Genomic DNA, 20,383 nt, shown 5'->3' on the forward strand with positions numbered 1-20,383 from the left:
TTCTTAAAAATGGCATCCCATCCATACTTTCATTTCCTCTATTCCTCTATTACTTTTTGAAGTCTTTCTATTTATGGTATAAATCATCTTTTAAAATTTTTCAATAACGTGTAATACTTGCATATAGTTTGTTGAAACAAAGAGAATTAAAATTGCTCAATAATTTCCCTCTTAATTAGTTTTATACATATTTTGCAGTGAAAGTCTCTGATGTCAGTATAAGTGTACTAATGAAACATTTAAGAGACCTATCTGCTTTTGAGTTTCAAGACATTTACTAGCTTTTTTTAAACATGTTTTGAAACCTGATCATTGAGTACCTGCTTAAAACGATTCTATACAGTGATCTGAGAATAATTCTCATAAAGTTTCATGCGCTAAAGCAGAATCTAAATAAGGAGTTAGAGAAAACTTTAAATTTCCTTGTGTTGCTCTCGAAAACGATTTTGCATCAGATGACTGGCATTGGATATGTTTGTATAAAAATATAAAACAATACCGTTTTTGTTAGAGAAAAGCATTAATTAAATGAAACATCGTAAAAAATCATTTTAAAAAAAATAGAATTCACATATAGTAGTTTCAGGACTCATTAGTCAATTTGGGAGAAAGGAAACAATTCGAGGTGCATATTCAGAGAGGATTTGAAGGATTAGAAACCTAATTATTTTCTCGTTATATCATTTTTTCGCAAAGTTGATTTAGCAATATTTCATACAATATTTTTATTTTTTAATTTTTCTTCCAGCGTTCTCAAAATTAATTTTAATCAAGATGATTCAGACTTCTTTTCTAAAGAATCTTATTTATAGATGTTTCAATTTTTTTTTATTTAATTTTACTAATAAGTAGTTACAACCCGAAGAAAAGCAAATTTACTCAGCATTAATCCATTAGAATATAAAGGCAATAAATATAAAAACTGACTCTTTAAATTCAAACTTTATTCACAGGAATAAAACGTAATTGAAAATATCAGTAAAAATAGAATTTTTTTAAATAAAAATATTGTGTAAAGATTGTTTTTACACGACTTCTTCGTATCTGTTTCATACAATGAAATTCCTTTAAAACTGCAACGGAGTTTTGTTGGTTCTGGTAGAAAAATTTCCTCAGTAATGCTTTTTCTTGCAACGTAGGCATGACGAACAGCGAAGAAACTAATGTTCGTGCAGAATCCACTTTCCTTTCTTCCAAAGAAAAATCTTAATAGACATGCGCTGATACGCACATTATGTTTCACATTTTCAATATATGCAAATAAATGCCATTTGTGTTACAGCGCCATCTACTGGTGAATTTTTGTACTTTTTATTTAATAATTGTAAAGCGCACCATCTGAATAATCTGCAGTTCAAATTTTATCTTATTTTCACAAATAGAATGCATTTTATAGCCCTCTGAAGTAAGTAACTTAATTCTTGCTTGCTCTGTATTTATTTAATTTGAGCTATGATAATATCATGGTAACTTATAGATAAAAGCTAATTTTTTCTCATGCACGCGTAACATGCTGATGCAGCTTAAGTTTTATTTTTATTTTCTACGAAGTAAAAAGTTCAAAATTATGATTAAATTATAGTTATCGTTCATTAAAAATAGAAATTTAATATTCTAGCTAAATGATAAGTGTCATTGAAAAGATTATTTTTTAGCTTCAATGTGATGGAAAAATCAATTTTGTGCAGTAATATTTTCAGAAGTTATAGTGGAAAACCACCGAAATGTGTTTTAATTTTTAGTTAAATGAAATTATTAAAAGTTTTAAAATACAAATCACCCCAAAATGCATATTTCCGTGCTCCAAGGTATATATGTGCCAAATTTCGTGGCTTTAATTCAAACAGGGTGTTCTGGCCTGCAGAGAAACAGCAAAACACAGACACACGTCCAATTTTATTATAAGTATAGATATAGATTACTTATATGATATGTAAACATGAAAATTACTACTTTACATATTTTAAACCATTACTTTAAATACATCAGCTTCAAATGAATGCCAATTAAATTAAAATACTCAAACCTGTTCTTGAACAAAATGTCACATACAGTAAAATTATTTCTTTTCATTAAATTCATCATTTTAGAGTTTTTTCCCCCTGTTTGCAATGCATAAAAATGTTTATATGAAAAGCATATCAAAATAATTTTTCTCAATTTACTTTATTTTCGAAGTCATTATTTTCTAATGTGACATGAAATAGATTAGGCTTCTTTTACGGTTTAAAACATTTGCAGACTGTCGTGCCAAATTTTTTAACACTGTTAAGATCTCAAGGTATATCTTTAAAGATATCTGTGCGAAAGTTGAGCGGAATTTCTTACAATGTTCCAAATTTTCATATAATTTACTAAAAGACATCAAAAATATTAATAATTCCCTTTATTATCTTGACTGTTTGCCGTGATCATCTTTCAAGTAAAAAGGATGAAAAAGATATACCACTTTAGAAAAAATTCTTTTATACAATTTTAAAAATTTTTCCCTCGTTAAGAATATGGCTCTGGAGTTAATAACAATCAAAAGCTTAAGAGAAATTTTCGACGAATATTGAAAATGGAAGACTCTGGTGATTGTCCGTTTTGTAGACAAAACGTGAAAATTTTCTTTTCATCAGAAGTTTATTGTGCTATTAAATTTTGATCATCGCTAACATTTTAAAATTGTGTATATATATTATTTTTGCCTGTGTTGTAAAATCTAAATATTCATATTTTTCTTAGAAATCTTATTTCATGTATTAGGTTTTCTTCTATCACTTTTATTTATTACAATTAGTTAGTCAGTTTCAGTTGCGTATTTGTAACCATAAGACCATTAAACAATTGCAGTAAACATTGCAACAATTAAATGTTTATTTCATATGAAAATTTCATATTTCTTATAAATAAGGAAAAAAAATTAAATATTGACTTGAAGATTCGAGCACGAAGAATTATCATGTTAAGATGCTTAGAAACTATTGTAAATTTTACTTGTGTTTTTTATATTTGGTTTCTCATTAGTTTTTGCAGGAATTCATGTAATTTATTAGGTGTAGTCAATACTTATGTTCATCTGAGGTTTTATCAAAATGTTTCCTACGAAACTTAGAAAGACAGAAAAAAATCAGTAATGGATTGGTCTTGACCTATAATTATCAAATAATTTTTTCTTCTGCTACTGGAGGTCTCTATGCTATTATTTGTAACTGCGCAATACCGCATAATACCGCCTAATATAAAATAATATTATACAGCAATATCATAAAGCAAATTGTACAATTTCGGTATGAATAATTTAAGATAAACTTAATTAAATTTTAAAATAGAAATTAGTCGAATTTATTATTTTTGGCTTTCTTGAAACATTTCCTTTTTCCTCATTTATAAGTGAAATATAGCTCTTTAATGACACCAATTTTATATTTATATATAAAATTAATATACAAAATTATTATTTAACAGTAATATTAATTTTTAGAAGTTATATTCTAAAAAGTTTCTAGTATTAACTAAGCTATTAGAACTTTCAAATTCCTTAATATTTCATTTCAAAGCAACATAATGCATTTAGAAACATCATGTGATTGAATAATCACCAGACATTATATAAATTATCTCATATGCTTGATAAGTGTGATAAGTATTATATTCGTGCTTGAATACAAATACTAATGTAATATGTAGAACGCGAGAATTAATACTTTACATATATTAAACCATTTGTTTGAATACCTAGGCTTTCTAAGGAATGCCAATTAAGACATTTCAAGATGTTCTTCAAAAAGACGTCACACTCGATAAAAGTGTGTCTTTTCATTACGTTGTACTAATTCCTATTTCCTTTTCTTTTTTTTTTCTGTTTGCAATACGTAAAATAGTTTACGTGAAAATGATATCAATGAAAAAAAGATCAATTTTCAGAAATTTATATTATTTTCGAAATCACTATTTTCTAATATAAAACGTAGATAACACTGCGAATAGCTAGTTCAATTTAAATCTTTTCCTGACAACAAAATGGATTGTATTTCAATTTCTTATAGTTTATTTTTATTAATTACCAAGAAATTGATTGTGTTTCTTTTGCAGTTTTAGACATCTTTTTCACCAAACAGTAGAACAATATTTTCTCACCGGTTTTTTAGGATTATTTGTGAAATGTTCTCTGCGAAAGTTTAAGGAAAACTTTTACTATGTTGTAAATTATGATATATTATACTAAAAGCCATTAGAAATATTATTAATTCCTGTAATCTCGTTTTTATTTCATCATCTGATTAGACTTTCCTTTTACTAAACAAAGACAAAAGAATGAGAAATCGTACCACTTTATTTTAGAAATAATTTCGTTTATATATTTTAAACTCGCACAATTTTAGCTATTGGATCAATGTCTTATTTTATTGTTTCCAGAAACTCTTATTGAATTTCTGCGTAGTGCAAAAATAGGTGGATTCTTGTTATTTGACCCTCCAATAATCCGTCTGTTACTCAATTACTTTTGTTGTCTTGTTCAGTAGTGCAATAGGATTAGATGTGTCCGAAAGTGTCTAAAACGGCTCTCCGTTACTTCTTATAAGACTGTTTTTTAAATTTATTAGTAGCATGCAATGTCTGTTTGTAGGCTGTTGTTTCTTTTGTCACTTATACAGCCTGTGTAAAAACTTTAAGGCCAGTAAAAAATTTTGAGAAAATGTAAAATGAAATAAAAGGGATTCAAATAATATTAATTATTAAAGTTCATTGATAGAAAATAAATGCCATAAACATAATTTGTAAATACATAATTATGAGAAACATGTGGTTATTTAAAAACTTAGTATTTCTGCCTGAGTAAAAACTTTAAGGCCACCAGTCATTTTTTAAAAATAAATATATTATAATCGTGTAATTACCATTGCAAATACTAGCTTGTAACAACGCTGCAATTTTCATATTTCTCATACGTTGCTTCGAAGTATTAGTGATCTTTGTGAAGATGGCGAAAAGTAAGAAGTTAACTCAACGTGAAAGAGGACAGATCGAAGCTTTGTCTTCAACAGTAATGAGTAGCCGTGCTATTGCGATAAAGATAGGAAGGTCAAAGAGTGCAGTCAACAATTTTTTAAAATTGAAAGACAATTATGATAAAAAGAATACTGGGGGAAGACCTAAAGCTTTGTCCTCGCGTGATGAAAGAAGGGTTTGCCAACTTGCATCTACTGGAAAGTACTCAACCAGGAAACTGCTTCCGGCGACAGGTTTAAAAGTTTGTCAAAAAACGATTTATAACATAATTAGAAGGTCTGGAAGGTTCACTTATACAGCAAAATTGACAAAGCCTCAGTTACTGCTGAGACACAAAATAGAGCGTTTGAACTTTGGCCAGAAAGTCATGACCTGGGACAACCAATGGATAGAAATTATTTTTTCTTACGAAAAAAAATGGAATTTGGATGGTCCAGATGGCTGGAATTTCTACTGGCATGATATAAGAAATGAAAAAGAAATATTCTCCAAGCGCCAATTAGGTGGAGGGTCTGTCATGACCTGGGGCTGCTTTGCTTACAATGGTGTGGGTTCAATTGCATTCGTTTCAGGTAGAATGAATTCACAAGGATACCAAAATGTCCTAAAAAATCATCTTTTACCAAATGCTGAATGTCTTGCTGGAGAAAATTGGAAATATCAGCAAGACAATGCATCGATCCATTCGAGTAACAGCACAAAAAAATTGGTTCCAAGTCAACAATGTTGAAACTGTGAAATGGGCAGCTAGATCACCCGACCGCAACCCAATCGTGAATCTTTGGGGGAATTTGCAAGAAGAGTTTATGCAGATGGGAGACATTTTACATCAACAACAGAGCTGAAATCTACTATCTAAGATGAATGGTATAAAGCCGACCCCACCCTTTGTCAAAAACTCGTTTCATCCATGAAAACAAGAATATTTCAAGTAATTCGAAGAAATGGCTCCTACACAACCTTCTAAGAATTTGTAATTTTTTTTTCTTATATGTTATTTTCTATGTTGGCCTTAAAGTTTTTACTCAGGCCTGTGTCTGTAATCTGTGTGTTCTGTAATATTTTCTAATAATAAAATATTTGCAAATTAATTTTTCTACTTTTTTTACTTTTATTTAAGCTCAATAATTATCAGTCAAATGGTATTTTAATTCCTCAGTTTATATGTTTCCATTTTCTCAAAAATGTTTACTGGCCTTAAAGTTTTTACGCAGGCTGTATGTGAAATATAGCTGTTCAATTTCACCAATTTTATTTTTATGTAGTTTATTTTCCGTAATTTTAATTTTTACAAGTTATTTTCAAGAAAGTTATTTATCTTTAAAAGTGCCTGCGAAAATTTAACGAAAACTTTTACTACGTTCCACTTGATAATATATACAAGCTACAGAAATATTATTTATTCCGTGCTTCTCTTTTGTATTTGATCGGATTAAAACGTCTTTTTATTAAACAACAGACAAAAAAAACTTGTACCACTTTGCTCTGCAAATATTTTTTATTATAGATTTTTAAACGATTTGTTGTATTTCTTATTTGCCATTACTCTGTATGTTTATGTACAAAACTCTTGAGGAGTTTCTGAGAAGTCCAAAAATACTAGGAGTGCCCTATTTTCTATGTAAATTAATTTTGAGATTTTGTTTATAATCTAAGGTTAATGATTTTAAAATGGATGCACAGTTTATTATTGCGTGTGTTTTTAAATTGAAGTATTTCATACTGTTCTTAAAATTGGTCCTTTACATTTTACATTAGTTTTCTTCTATTACGTTATTTTATATCCTTTTATTAAGGTATAAGAATGCTTTTTAGATTTATAAGTAACATGTAATATCTGTGTGATGTTTGTTGATACGAAGAGAATTAAAATTTCTCAACTATTTCTCTCTTCATTAATTTATGCATAATTGGTAATGCGAGTCTCTTTTGCCCTTATAAGTGTACGAAAAAAAACATTTAAGATATATAACTGCGCTTTTTTTTGTCATTTTAAGGCTTTTTCGATATTTTATAACTTGTTTTGAAAATTGATCATCGTATAGCTTCCGAAAAAGATTCTATATGAGAATACTTCCCACAAATTTCATATGATAAAAAAGAATCTCAAGAAAGAGTTAAAGAATATTTTTAATTTCTATGTTTCGTTCACAAAATCCTTTTTGCATCACATGATTAGCATGGGATATATTCGTTAAAAATTGAAATGAGTCACCATTTTGTTACAGAAAAGAAAAAAATTATTAAATCAAGCAGTGTATAAAATATTTTTTCAAAATTCAAAATTTTCAAAAAAAAAAACTATTTAATTCAAGTAGCGTAAAAAATCTTTTTTCAATTTTTTTTTAAATATAATTCATTTATAATAGTTTCAGGTCTCGTGAGTCATTTTGGGAGAAAGAAAATTATTCAAGGTATATATAAAGAGAAGATTTGAAGGATTAGAAAAAAAAATTGTTTGCTCTTTACATAACTTTTTCTCTTATTGATTTTAGAATATTTCAAACAATACCATTAAAAGAAAATTCTTCTCAAAATTTGATTTAATCTAAGGTAATTCAAGTCTCTTTTCTGAAGCATCTTAACATGAAATTCGAAATTTCGTTTAGAGATATTACAAATTTTTTGATTTAATTTTACTATTACCAACTACAACGTGAATAAATGCAAGAGACTATTTAAGTAATTTTTAAAAAAATTCATAAAACCCCTTAAAATTTAGCCAAAATATGAAACGGTTTGCTATATAGCATCGATAAGTCACGGGATTTTATTTAGGTCAGAATAAAAAAAAATTCATAGAACAGCCTGTAGGTGGCACTGGTATGATAGCCTTCGTTGGAAATATACAAATGAGACAGGCCATTATAAATACTTATACTATATCCAGAATCAGTGCTCCATTGCATGCTATGAAAGTAAACAAGGATACTATGTGAAAAAGATTGAGCGTTGTTAGTGAAGCTATTTTAACTGAACCAGGGAACAAAATCTGTTGCACTGCGTAAATTCCGATTTCAGACTAAAATATGAACAATGGAAACGGATATTGAATAGTGTCATGCCTCATAAAGCTTGTTCAGCGATTTGAGGAAACTGGATTGCAGGAAGATCGTATAAGATCCGGATGACCAAGTCTAATGCAGAAACGTTCTAAGCGCGTTGCAGCCCAAAAGTGGAAACATTAGCCTCCGAAACAGTGGCAGGGACTAGCAGTGCAAGAGAAGCTGGCAGGTGCTTGGAATTACTACCATCCTCGATACGCAACAGTCGTTAAGGAATTCTGAATCAGTAACCATACAAATTAGTCTTGCCATGAACTTTTAACATTGGATACTGTAGGGAGGGAATCTTGTGCGAGGTAGCCTTGTTCCAAAATTGAACAAGATCCCTCCTAAGTCTTTAACGTCTTGTATACAGATGGCGCTCATTTTTCACTCCATGGCGATGTTAGTACACAGAACTATCGCATCTGGACGATGTCAAATCCACGAGTGTACGCTGAGAAGCCACTGCATTCCCCCAAAGTTAAAGTGTGTTGTGGGTAAACCGGTTCCTTGTCATCTTCATCTTTGTAATACAGTGTCCGGTAAACGAACGGAAATTATATTCTGAATCAGGAAATTTTAAAAAATGCCATTAATTTAACTATAGTTTTTTGAACTATAGTTTTTAGAAAATTAACTATAGTTTAAATTAATTTATCTATCTATTAATTATTATCTATTAATTTAACTATAGTTTTTAGAAAATATTACGCAGAGTGGCACTTCACAGGTAACTCTAATAATATGATTCTTTTCTTATACTTTTTATTTATATTCATTTTTTTTATTTATTTTTGAAAGCAAAATTTTCGAAGTAGATTTGATTTTGAAGATGTAGCTTGTTCGGTAAATATCATGATCTAAATCTGTTAATTGACATTTAGCAGACGGTTCCATTTGAAACATTTTATAAATTGCTACTATTTTTATTTCTATTAAAATATTATTAAATGGTAAAAGCAAACGATTTTTTCTTTGATAAACATATTTTATTAATATTATTTCGTTTGTTTTTTGTATAATAGCTGATGATCAATTGTAAACCTTCTAGAATCTGGCAATGTTTGTAAGATATGCTGTTAAGTTGAAAGAATAAACAATTCGATGGAAGTCTGAATTGCTTGGAGTATTATTTTAGTTTTAAGAATTTAAGATGCTCTGCAAGCTATAGTTTGAAGCTTAAGAAAACGGAAAATTTTCTAGAAAGCATGCAAAATAGCTAATAGAAAGTTGGGGAAATTTATCTCAAAAGATGTGAAGGTTTTGTACTTTTTCTGAAGGTATTGCATATGCACTTGGATGACCAACGTTATTATCAACAGAATCAGAAAAAAATGTTATTCATTATTTTTAATTATTTATTACTTTCATTATTTATTATTAATATTTAAAAAAACTCTTAATTATCACGTTTTTCTCATGAACCAGAAATTAAAGACCTTCTTAATTCCAACATTTTATTTATCTTGTTGCAATCGTTATGAGAAAATACTTGTTATAGAAATAAAGTCTAAAGTGCATCCAAACCATTACGGAAAATACTTGATTCATTTTGTAAAACGCAATATAAGGAATACCTTCGAACTCAGATTACTAATTTAATCTCGGCAAAATCAAAGTACGATACAAAAAAAATCATAAAAAGGATTAATTATATTTCAAATCATTATAAAAAATCTCGTGCTATCTTTATACATGACGGCACTTCATGGAAATCTTCATCTAGCTTAAAATGTTCCCTAAGCATTGGGCCTTCTCTGTCTAGTAAAGTATAAAATTATTTCAGAAATAAGCTGGTGCACATAAAAATCATTAAGTAATAAAATCGGATGTGATGAAGAGACCTTTAGGCAGTTACACGTAAAATGCGATAAATGTGGAAGAAATGCAACTGTCCGAATTTCGGTGATGCCAATAAGAGAAATAGAAAAACAAATAATTTTCTGTACACGACTATCTTTTACGGCAAATGCGGAGATTTTATAATGAGCGGTCGCCTTAAACTCAGTACCATATTGAACAAGAAATACAGACCTTTATTTTAATGGAAATATTCCTCAGAAACGATTCCAACATATTTGTAGCTGTGTGTGTGTGTGCGTTTAATCCAAGAAAGGTGCTTTATTATTTATTTTCGCACGCACGCATATATAACAAAACACATGGACGGTGATCACACATATATAAAGTAAAACATAATATATACATTTAAATGTAGAAATTACCTCTAACAAAGAACAAGCAGTGGTTCCTTGTATCAGTTCAACATCAACACTCTGGTTGAAGTGTTTACAATAAGAACAGAAAAGCTCAAGTGCGCTTTATTCGCATATCAAATATAAATATGGTTTAGAGCCTATTGCGCCATCTATGTTCAGTATTAATTAATATTTACTATATGAATAACTACACAAAGAGAAAAAATAGAAATAAAATAAATTGAATGAAAAGAAAAATTACAAATAATAAAATCACATAGACAATATTACTTACCTTTATAATTGTTGAATTTTCATAAATATGGCATTTCATTGATTACTCTGTACTCTTTAATTTTTTATAAATAGCAAATATACAGTAGATTGATCTCATATTTATTTTATTATAGTCCATATCTTTATTTTAGAGCTTTATGTTGCTCTTCGAATCTACAAAATATTCCTCATCAAAATTCTATAATTATTTTTCCTATGATATTCTGTTAAGTTATTTCCACTTCGTAGTTTATCTTCCAAGTTAATAGGACTTTAAAAATGTAATTCAAATGGTGTAAGCTCCAAATTGCTATCGTATCAAATTAGCTTGAGATAATATATTAGATGAGATGGGCATCATAATAAAATCAATTTATTGATCTCCTTTCAATAATCAAAAATATACTACAGAATAAAACATAATACTTAATTCAAAAATGACCCATATTAAAGAAACTAAGAGGAAAGAGCTGAACGCAAGTTTTTTGCCGAATCTCCCTTCCTATTCCTTCCCTCCTTCCTTCCTTCTTCTGCAAGTGTTCGATCGATGGCTTTATGTTAATTGGCAATTTCATAGTAGTTAGTGCTAAACTCCTCGTTCCATTTTAAAATGGTATTCTTATAAGATCCACGTGGTGCAAAATGCTGCAACCTCAAGACCTCTAAACAATCTATGAATTTTCTTTCAATTTTCGGACAGAATGGAAGCTGATGACTCATGGCCTTGGCATAATCTATGGTCAGATGAAGTGCACTTTTTTTTCATGAAACTGTGAATAATCAAAATTACCACATATAGCGTGCTTCACCTGATGTCCTTCACAAACAACCACTGCACTTTCATTACTTAATTGCATGGTATGGATTTACGGCTGATTTAGGCTCCGTCCCTTTTTCTTTGAAACTCTACTCCTAAGGTCTTAAAACGTTCACGTTTTTCGACGAATTCACATTTTTTTTCAAGGTATTTTCAAGACAATTTCCACTACGAAATGACTCATAGCAACTTTGAGATTCCTTAAATTTTTAATTCAAATAACATAAAACGATTGTTTACTCCGTGCGATTAAACATATTGTGTACATAGATTATAACAAGTACTAGTTTTTCCTATAAAATAATCGTTATGGTTTCAATGCTTGATAAGTAGTATAATCTCGCTTATATACAAATATTTATGAATTATGTAAATCATGAAAGTTAATAAATTAAAAATATTTTAAACCATTAATTTAAATGCCCAATAGTTTAAAGAGCTAATGCCAATTACACAAAATAAAAGTATTTATTTTTTTTAAGGTTTCCAGTTCCCCTTTTCCTTCTTTTTTTACTATTTTTTTGTTTATGATACGTAAAACTCTTTACGTAAAAAAAATATCAAACCAAAAAGTTAAATTTTTCGCAGTTTACTTTATTCTCAAACTCATCATTTTCTGATTCAAAACACAGATGACATGCGAAGAGCTATTTCCATTCAAGCTGGGGTTTTTTATGACACCAGAGTGCGTTGCATTTCAATTTCTTAAAAATTTAATTATAATGCATATCCAAGAAATTGCCAAGACATTTGATATCCTTTTTAACAAACAGTAGTATAAAAAATTTTTCTCACTGATTATATCAAGAATTATCTTTAAACATTTCTGCGCAAAAGTTCAACAACTCAAGTCATCAGACATAAGCTAAAAGTCATACTTTACTAAAAGCCATCAGAAATATAATCAATTCTCTTGATGATTTTATTCGACCATCTTTTTATTGAAGAAAAAAGAACAGAATAAAAAGAATTGTACCACTTTATTTTAAAAATCTATTTTCTTATATATTCTAAATACTATGAAGGATTTGTCTTGTAGCGAGTTATTGAAGTTAATGTACCCGAATCTTTTCTAAAAAGATTTGGATGAGTGGTGTTAAAGATTAAGTTATTATTTACAATCTTTCAGGTATTTAAAGTTCTTGTGTACTTTTTTTATTTTTAATATGTGCGCATAATTTACTGTTACTGCCCTTCTGACACAGAAATATCGTATGATTTTCTTAAAGTTGACGTGCCATTTAATACATGTGTTTCCTTCCTTCCCATATAGTACTTTTTTATGTCTTGCTATTGACGATATAAATTTCTTTATCTAAATTTATCAGTAGCAGGTAATATCTATCAGCGTATAATTTGTATGAAACGAATAAAATACAATTTTCTCAAATATTTCCTTTTTAATTAATTTTATGTATAAACAGTAGCGCAAGCCTCTGCTTCCATTTTAAGAGGACAACCAAGATATTTAATGAAGCAAGCTGACTGTGCTTTTTTTCCCCCTTCTTTTCTTTTTTTGGGAGGGGGGCATTTTAAAACATTTGTAAAATTGATTGTATACGAGAAGGGAATATAGGTAAAAGTGAACCATACATGAAAAAAATGAATATAATGAATTAATTTTATAACCACACTCTTTGCGATAACATTAAATATTTTTAAATGCAAATTTTAATTTCTCAGTAAATGAGAGAAAATTTTGAAAATAATATTTACATGAAGACATAATCCTAAAGTATTATCATATTAAGATGCATCGGACTGATGGGTATAATCTAATGTAACTTTGATTTGCGATTTTATGTTTGATTTCTCATTATTTTATACATTAATTCACGTAATTTATTATGTATTGTCCTTACTTGCGCTTCATTTGAGATTTTATCTATACTTTTTTTACGAAGCATAAAATGTCAAAAAAAATCAACAATGGATATTTGGTATTCAATTAGTAAGTTTTTCAAATAATTATTTCTGCCGCTACAGGTCACTTTGCTGGTGACTCTTGCTATTGACTCTCTTTTTCCTGACAACAAAATGGATTGTATTTCAATTTTTTTAGCTTATTTTTTTGGCATTGCCAAGAAATTATCTGTCTTGCTTTTGCATTTTAAGGCACCCTTTTCAACAAACAAGAGAACACTATTTTTCTCATTGGATTTTCAAGATTATCTGTAAAACGTTCTCTGCGGAAGTTTAACGAAAACTTTTACTATGTTGCAAATGATGATATATTATACTAAAAGCCATTAGAAAGATATATTCTAGAAAATTTCTAGTATTAACAGAACGATTAAAATTCCTTAATATTTTTTTTCAAAGCAACATAAAGTATTTAGAAACATCATGTGATTGAATAATTACCAGGCTATATATAAATCATCTTATATGCTTGCGAAGTGTGATAAGTGTTATATTCGTGCTTTAATGCAAATACTTATGTAATATGTAAAACATGAAAATTAATACTTTACATATTTTAAACCATCACTTTTAATATTTTACATACATACTTTACATATTTCAAACCATTATGCTTTCTAAGGAATGCCAATTAAGAGACTTGAAGATGTTCTTCAAAAAGATGTTACACACGATAAAAGTACCATTTTTCATTATGCGGCACAGTTTCCAATTTCTTTTTTTTTTCTGTTTGCAATACATGAAATAGTTTATGTGAAAAGGATATCAATGTAAAAAATATCAATTTTTCACAGTTTGTTTTTGAAATCATTATTTTCTTATTTATAACCTAGATGGCACTGCAAAGAATTATTTCCATTGAAGCTCTCTTTTGCATGACAGAAAATGCATTGTATTTGACATTTTTCTTCTTTTTTTTTTTTTTTTTGGTTTTTTTTATTGAATTACCAAGAAATTAGCTACGTTTCTTTTGCAGTTGAAGACATTCTTTTCAATAAACAAAAGAACAATATTTTGGTCACTTAAGATTTCAAAGATTATCTTTAAAAGTTTCTGAGCGATATTTTAACAAAAACTTTTACTATATTGCAATTACCGATGTATTTTACTAAAAACCATTAGAAATGTGAATTTCCTGACTCTTTTTTTTGTCACTAGACCATTAGATTAGACCACTTTTTTATTGAACAAAATCCAAAGAGAATGAAAAATAGTACCATTTTATTTAAAAAATACATTTCAATATAACTTTTTAAAAGCTAAATCTCTTTATTCGTTTGTTTTTGTAGGATGAATGATTTTGAAGGTATTGCATATGCACTTGGATGACCAACGTTATTATCAACAGAATCAGAAAAAAATGTTATTCATTATTTTTAATTATTTATTACTTTTATTATATATTATTAATATTTAAAAAAAACTCTTAATTATCACGTTTTTCTCATGAACCAGAAATTTAAGACCTTCTTAATTCCAACATTTTATTTTTCTTGTTGCAATCGTTATGAGAAAATACTTGTTATAGAAATAAAGTCTACAGTGCATCCAAACCATTGCGGAAAATACTTGATTCATTTTGTAAAACGCAATATAAGGAATACCTTCGAACTCACATTACTAATTTAATCTCGGTAAAATCAAAGTACGATACAAAAAAAAATCATAAAAAGGATAAATTTTATTTCAAATCATTATAAAAATTCTCGTGCTATCTTTATACATGATGGCACTTCATGGAAATCTTCATCTAGCTTAAAATGTTCCCTAAGCATTGGGCCTTCTCTGTCTAGTAAAGTATAAAATTATTTCAGAAATAAGCTGGTACACTTAAAAATCATTAAGTAATAAAATCGGATGTGATGAATGTTCTGTGTTGTGAAATGATTGTATGGTGGCGCCCCCAAGGTGAAGCGAAAATAATTCTGTAACGCGAGAGTGGCTGTGTAGAGAGAGAGAGAGAGTGTGGAAAGCACGCGAATAAAATGGAGTTCTTCTAAAGTCTCTGCCATCTGATTTGTGTTGTGAGTTACATTAAATGTGTGCGTAGAATTGGCGAAATAACATGGTCCGTCGACCCGGAGGTGGCTGGGACCGAAGAAAAAAAATTTTGAAAATAGTGCATCGAAAATTAATTGAAAACGAAAGCGATAGTCTTGTGTTGTTCAAGTTTGGGTTTCACGGAGATTCAGTTGTTATTGTTATTTGGTGAGAGGTTAGTTATTCAAATTTTATGATATTGATATTGTTATATCTAGTGTTTTAAGACGTAATTAATTTGTGTTTTATTAATTTCATTTTTGATTGAGTTAATTTTTGTGAAAATGAGTATTACTAAGTTTAAAAAAGAGGAGTTAAAGGCTATTGCCGAGGAGTTAAAATTACCTATACCTGATAATGCTAAAGTTCTAGATTTAAGAAAGTTAATACAGGAGAGTAAGATTTATAAAACAGATAAAGAATCGTATCAAACTATTGTTGACTGTGTACTTGAGGAAATAAACGAGAGAAAAGATAAACTTGAGCGGGAAAAATTAGAAAACGAAAATCGACTAGAATTTGAGAGAATTAAACTGTCCCAGTTAGAAAGGGAATTAGAAATTGCAAAATTGCGTGAACAATCTCGAGAGAGTGAGCCATCACAAAATGACAATAAAACAATCGGAACAGAGTGTAATGTAGAGAGTTTGATTAAGAGTATTAAAACTCTAACTATTCCGATTCCTCAGAGAGCCGAGTCATTTAATTTATTTTTTCAGTCGATTGAGAAGGCATTTAAAACCAAAGATGTTCCCGAGAAATTAAAACCCGAAATTCTTTTAAATATCCTTGGAGAGAAAGCGTGTAATTTAATGGTTTATCTTCAAGAAGAAGATTTGAGTAATTATGATAAACTTAAAGCCATAGTGTTAAAGGAGTTTCAACCAACACCCCAAGAATGTCTAAATCACTTTAAAAAGGCGCAAAGGTTACCCAATGAAAGTTATGTGCAGTTCGCATCTAGGTTGAGTGTAACCTTTGAATACTATTGTCAGTTACGGGAGGTAAGAGACTTAAAATCAATTTGTGAATTAATAGTGTCAGATAAAATAATCGAGACGTTGGATAGAGAATTAACTACTCATATTGGCGTAAAAAAAGGAGAGACGTGGTTTAAACCACATGAGTTAGGCCGAGAATGCGATATTTTCATATCGTCGAAGGGAAAAATTAAAGAACAAAGTTTAATACCTAATTATAAATCTAAATATGAACCGCGGCGTTATGATGTCAGTAATCAAAATAATAGTCGTGGGTCAAAAAATACTTCAAGTGTTTATCTGTCTTCCGTTAAAAATGCGAAATGCATTGTAAATAGTTGTAAAACAAAGGAATCCCACCCGCTGTACTTGTGTCCTGTGTTCAAATCTCTTAGCAAAGAATAGATATCGTGAAAACTAATTGCTTATGTTATAAATGTTTTTCCTCAAATTGTTTCGTTAAGAAGCCGTGTAGAGCTAAAAATTGTTTTTGTGGGAAACCGCACAATAGATTAATTCATTATCCCAAAAGAGATAACTCTTCCGCCCAGACACAAACTGCAACACGATCCAATGATTCGACGCCGTTGAATCCAAATGCACATGCTTACGTCAGTCAGAGTCAGGGAGGGTCAGCAAATATCGCCTTCCCCCAAATTGAGAGCGAGAGAAATGCATCAGTAGTGGCTACGAGTTTTTTGCAAAACAAAACAAAAACAGTTTTATTGAGTACCGTGCGATGCTTAATACGAGACAGATACGGCGCGAGACATGAAGTGAGGTGCCTCCTAGACGGAGGAAGCGAATCAAATTTTATAACGAAGGATTGTGCTGATAGATTGCAGTTGAGGAATGAGAAAATTAATTTACTTGTATCTTGTTTAAATGATTCATCAATGACGGTTAATGGGTGTGTTATGGCAACCATAAATAATCTTGATATGAGTTTTAAAAAAGAGCTTAATTTGCTAGTTGTCAAAAAAATAACTGATTTAATTCCGTCAAGAATGATTAATGTTTCAATTGATTTACCTAACGATATTGAGCTGGCAGACTACAAATTTAATATTCCTGGAAAAATTGATGTTTTATTAGGCGCGGAAATATTGTATGAATTGCTTAGGCCAGGTCAAATTTATACAGGAGATTCTCGACTACTTTTGCAAAATACAGTGTTCGGATATGTCGCTAGCGGAAGTGTAGATGAGGAGGTGAATAATAAAATGCACTGTGGTTTAATTCGAGATAGTGATTTAAATACAACATTAAAGACCTTTTGGGAGTTAGAATCAATAGGTGTCAAGGACGAGGGTATTACTAGTGAGGAGGACGTGAATTTAGAATTGTTTAAGGAAAATATATGTTTTAAAAATGGTAGGTATGAGGTGGGACTCCCGTGGAAAAGAGATAGTAATGAGTTGAGCGATAATTTTGATTTAGCAAAAAGACGACTCAGCAGTCTTATGAGAAAAATGCAAAATGATAAGGTGTTGTATTCTGAGTATTGTAAAGTTTTAAAGGGTTACCTAGATGAGGGGATAATTGAGAGGGTAACAAATCCGTTTGCTTCAACAAATAACCCAGTGTTTTATCTTCCTCACCAAGTGATAATAAAAAATGAATCTCTAACAACAAAATTACGTATAGTTTTTGATGCTAGTGCACATGAAATAGGACAATTATCGCTGAACGATTGTTTACATCAAGGAGTTAATTTAAATCCAAACATTTTTGATTTGTTGATATCCTTTCGCTTGAACAAAATAGCAATTTTAGCTGATATGGAAAAAGCCTTTCTCCAGATTTCTTTGACTCCAAAAGATAAAGACGCTGTTAGGTTTCTTGTGGCTAACAGTGAAAACGATGTTCAAGTGTATAGATTTAATCGAGTTCTTTTTGGTGTGAACTCGTCTCCATTTCTATTGGCCGCAACTATAAAAACCCATATTGAGAAATATAAGGAACAATATCCCGCTACTGTGCGGACACTCGATAGTTGTTTTTACGTAGACGATCTCGTCGCTGGTGAAGACGACGTATCATCAGCATTTGACTTGTCAAACACAGCAGCAAAAACCATGGATGATGCAGGGATGAATTTGCGGAAGTGGATTTCAAATGACTGTGATTTAATGAAACAATGGCAGACAGAACATTTCGACCATTTAAATATTAACGATTTCGTGAACCAACCACATCGTGTTTTGGGACTTTCGTGGAGTCCTCAAAATGACTATGTTAGTCTTAATTTAAAAGGTCTATTGGACTTCCTTCTGAAAAGGAAAAATACTAAACGATTCTTGTTGATGGCCGCAGGCAGAATATTTGATCCAATGGGATTTGTATCCCCCTTCACTATAAGATTTAAAATCTTATTTCAAGAAATCTGGCAAGGTAAAACAGACTGGGACGAAGAGTTACTGCCAGATGTTAATGAGAAGTTTGAACAGTGGTGTTCAGAAGCGTCTTTCTTAGGTAAACTTCAGATTCCTAGATATGTCCTTGAGTGTGATAGTGAGAATCCCCCAGAGTATGAAATACACACATTTTCCGATTCTAGCATTAAAGCGTATGGAGCTGTTTCATATTTAAGACTGAAAACTCCTAACAAAATTTGTGTGTATCTTTTAGCTTCAAAATGCCGTGTGGCTCCTCTAAAGCCATTATCCCTTCCACGTTTGGAATTAATGGGTGCGTTACTTGCTGCGAGATTGGCAAAAGAAGTATCAAGAGTCCTCAGTGAGAAAATACCAGCAACCAACCACTTTTGGACAGATTCCACTATAGCCTTGAGTTGGATTCAAGGTTCCAGCAGCAGATGGAAAGTCTTTGTCGCCAACCGTGTGAAGGAAATACAATCCTTGACAAACAAAGATACGTGGCACCATTGTCCTGGAAAGGACAATCCATCTGATCTTCTTACGAGAGGCATCAGCGCCGACTCACTGTTGAACTGTGAGAAGTGGTGGAAAGGACCGAGTTTCCTACATGAAGAAAACATTGTCGCTAAAAATGATGACGTGATACTTAGTGATGACAGTGTGTGTCAGGAAGAACTAAAATCGTCTTAGAGAAAAACTTTGGCTGTGACTTTGGACAATAGTTTTTTGAACAAAATTCTTTCTGTATCTAATAATTTCCAAAAAATTTTATGTGTTCTTAGTTATATTTACAGGTTCATCGATAATTGTAAGCAACCATTTAACAAACAAATTGGACCATTGAAGATATCCGAAGTCCAACGAGCGGAAACTACGCTTGTGAAGTTGGTGCAACAGGTAGAATTTGAATCAGAATTAAAGGACTTGTCCACTAAGGGTATGGTTAGCCCTCAAAGTAAGATAAAAAATCTCTCTCCATTTCTAGACTCTGAAAAGGTACTAAGAGTAGGAGGTAGACTGGCACATAGTAATTTAAATTATGACAAAAAACACCAAATAATTCTTCCTAAGAATCACAAGTTAACTAATTTGATTCTTGAATTGACTCACAAGAGACAATTGCATGTAGGTCCACAAACTTTATTGTCTATTGTTAGACAGAGATTCTGGCCCTTAAATGGTCGTAATATGTGCAGGAAATTAGTTAATAACTGTACAATTTGTTTTAAAGCAAAACCCGTTACTTGTTCACAAATTATGGGTCAATTGCCAACCGAGAGAATTTCCCAAAATTTTCCTTTTAACAAAGTGGGAGTAGATTTCTGTGGGCATTTCTGGATTAAATATCCTAATCAAAGAAAAGGTGTTTTCAATAAAGTTTACGTGTGTGTTTTCGTGTGCATGGTCACAAAAGCATGTCACCTTGAATTAGTTTCAGATCTAACTAGTGAAGCCTTCATTGCGGCTTTAAAACGATTTTTTAGTAGAAGAGGAAAATCTGAACATATATTTTCAGACAATGCTTCCAACTTTGTAGGCACACAATTAGAGTTAAAGAGACTGAGAAAAATTCTGAGTAATAGTAACAATAATATGAGTAAATTTTTGTGTGATGAACGTGTTGAGTGGAGTTTCATTCCACCAAGAGCACCAAATCATGGAGGCCTCTGGGAGGCTGGAGTCAAGGCCGTCAAATATCATATAAAGCGAATTATGGGTAATTTAA

General features: G+C 30.4%; 1 protein-coding gene across 1 annotated transcript; it reads left to right on the top strand.

Moving 5' to 3' along the window:
• Window positions 1–17,283: 17,283 nt before the first annotated feature.
• LOC129956556 (uncharacterized) lies at window positions 17,284–19,347 on the top strand. Its single transcript, XM_056068484.1, has one exon. The coding sequence runs from the start codon at window positions 17,284–17,286 to the stop codon at window positions 19,345–19,347; it is 2,064 nt and encodes a 687-aa protein (XP_055924459.1).
• Window positions 19,348–20,383: the final 1,036 nt, after the last annotated feature.

The sequence above is a fragment of the Argiope bruennichi genome, chromosome 11 (genome assembly GCF_947563725.1).
Source record: "Argiope bruennichi chromosome 11, qqArgBrue1.1, whole genome shotgun sequence".
Classification (NCBI taxonomy): domain Eukaryota; kingdom Metazoa; phylum Arthropoda; class Arachnida; order Araneae; family Araneidae; genus Argiope; species Argiope bruennichi.

Coding starts and splice junctions, on each gene's coding strand:
- LOC129956556 (XM_056068484.1), top strand. CDS start 17,284: ATGATTAATGTTTCAATTGATTTACCTAACGATATTGAGCTGGCAGAC.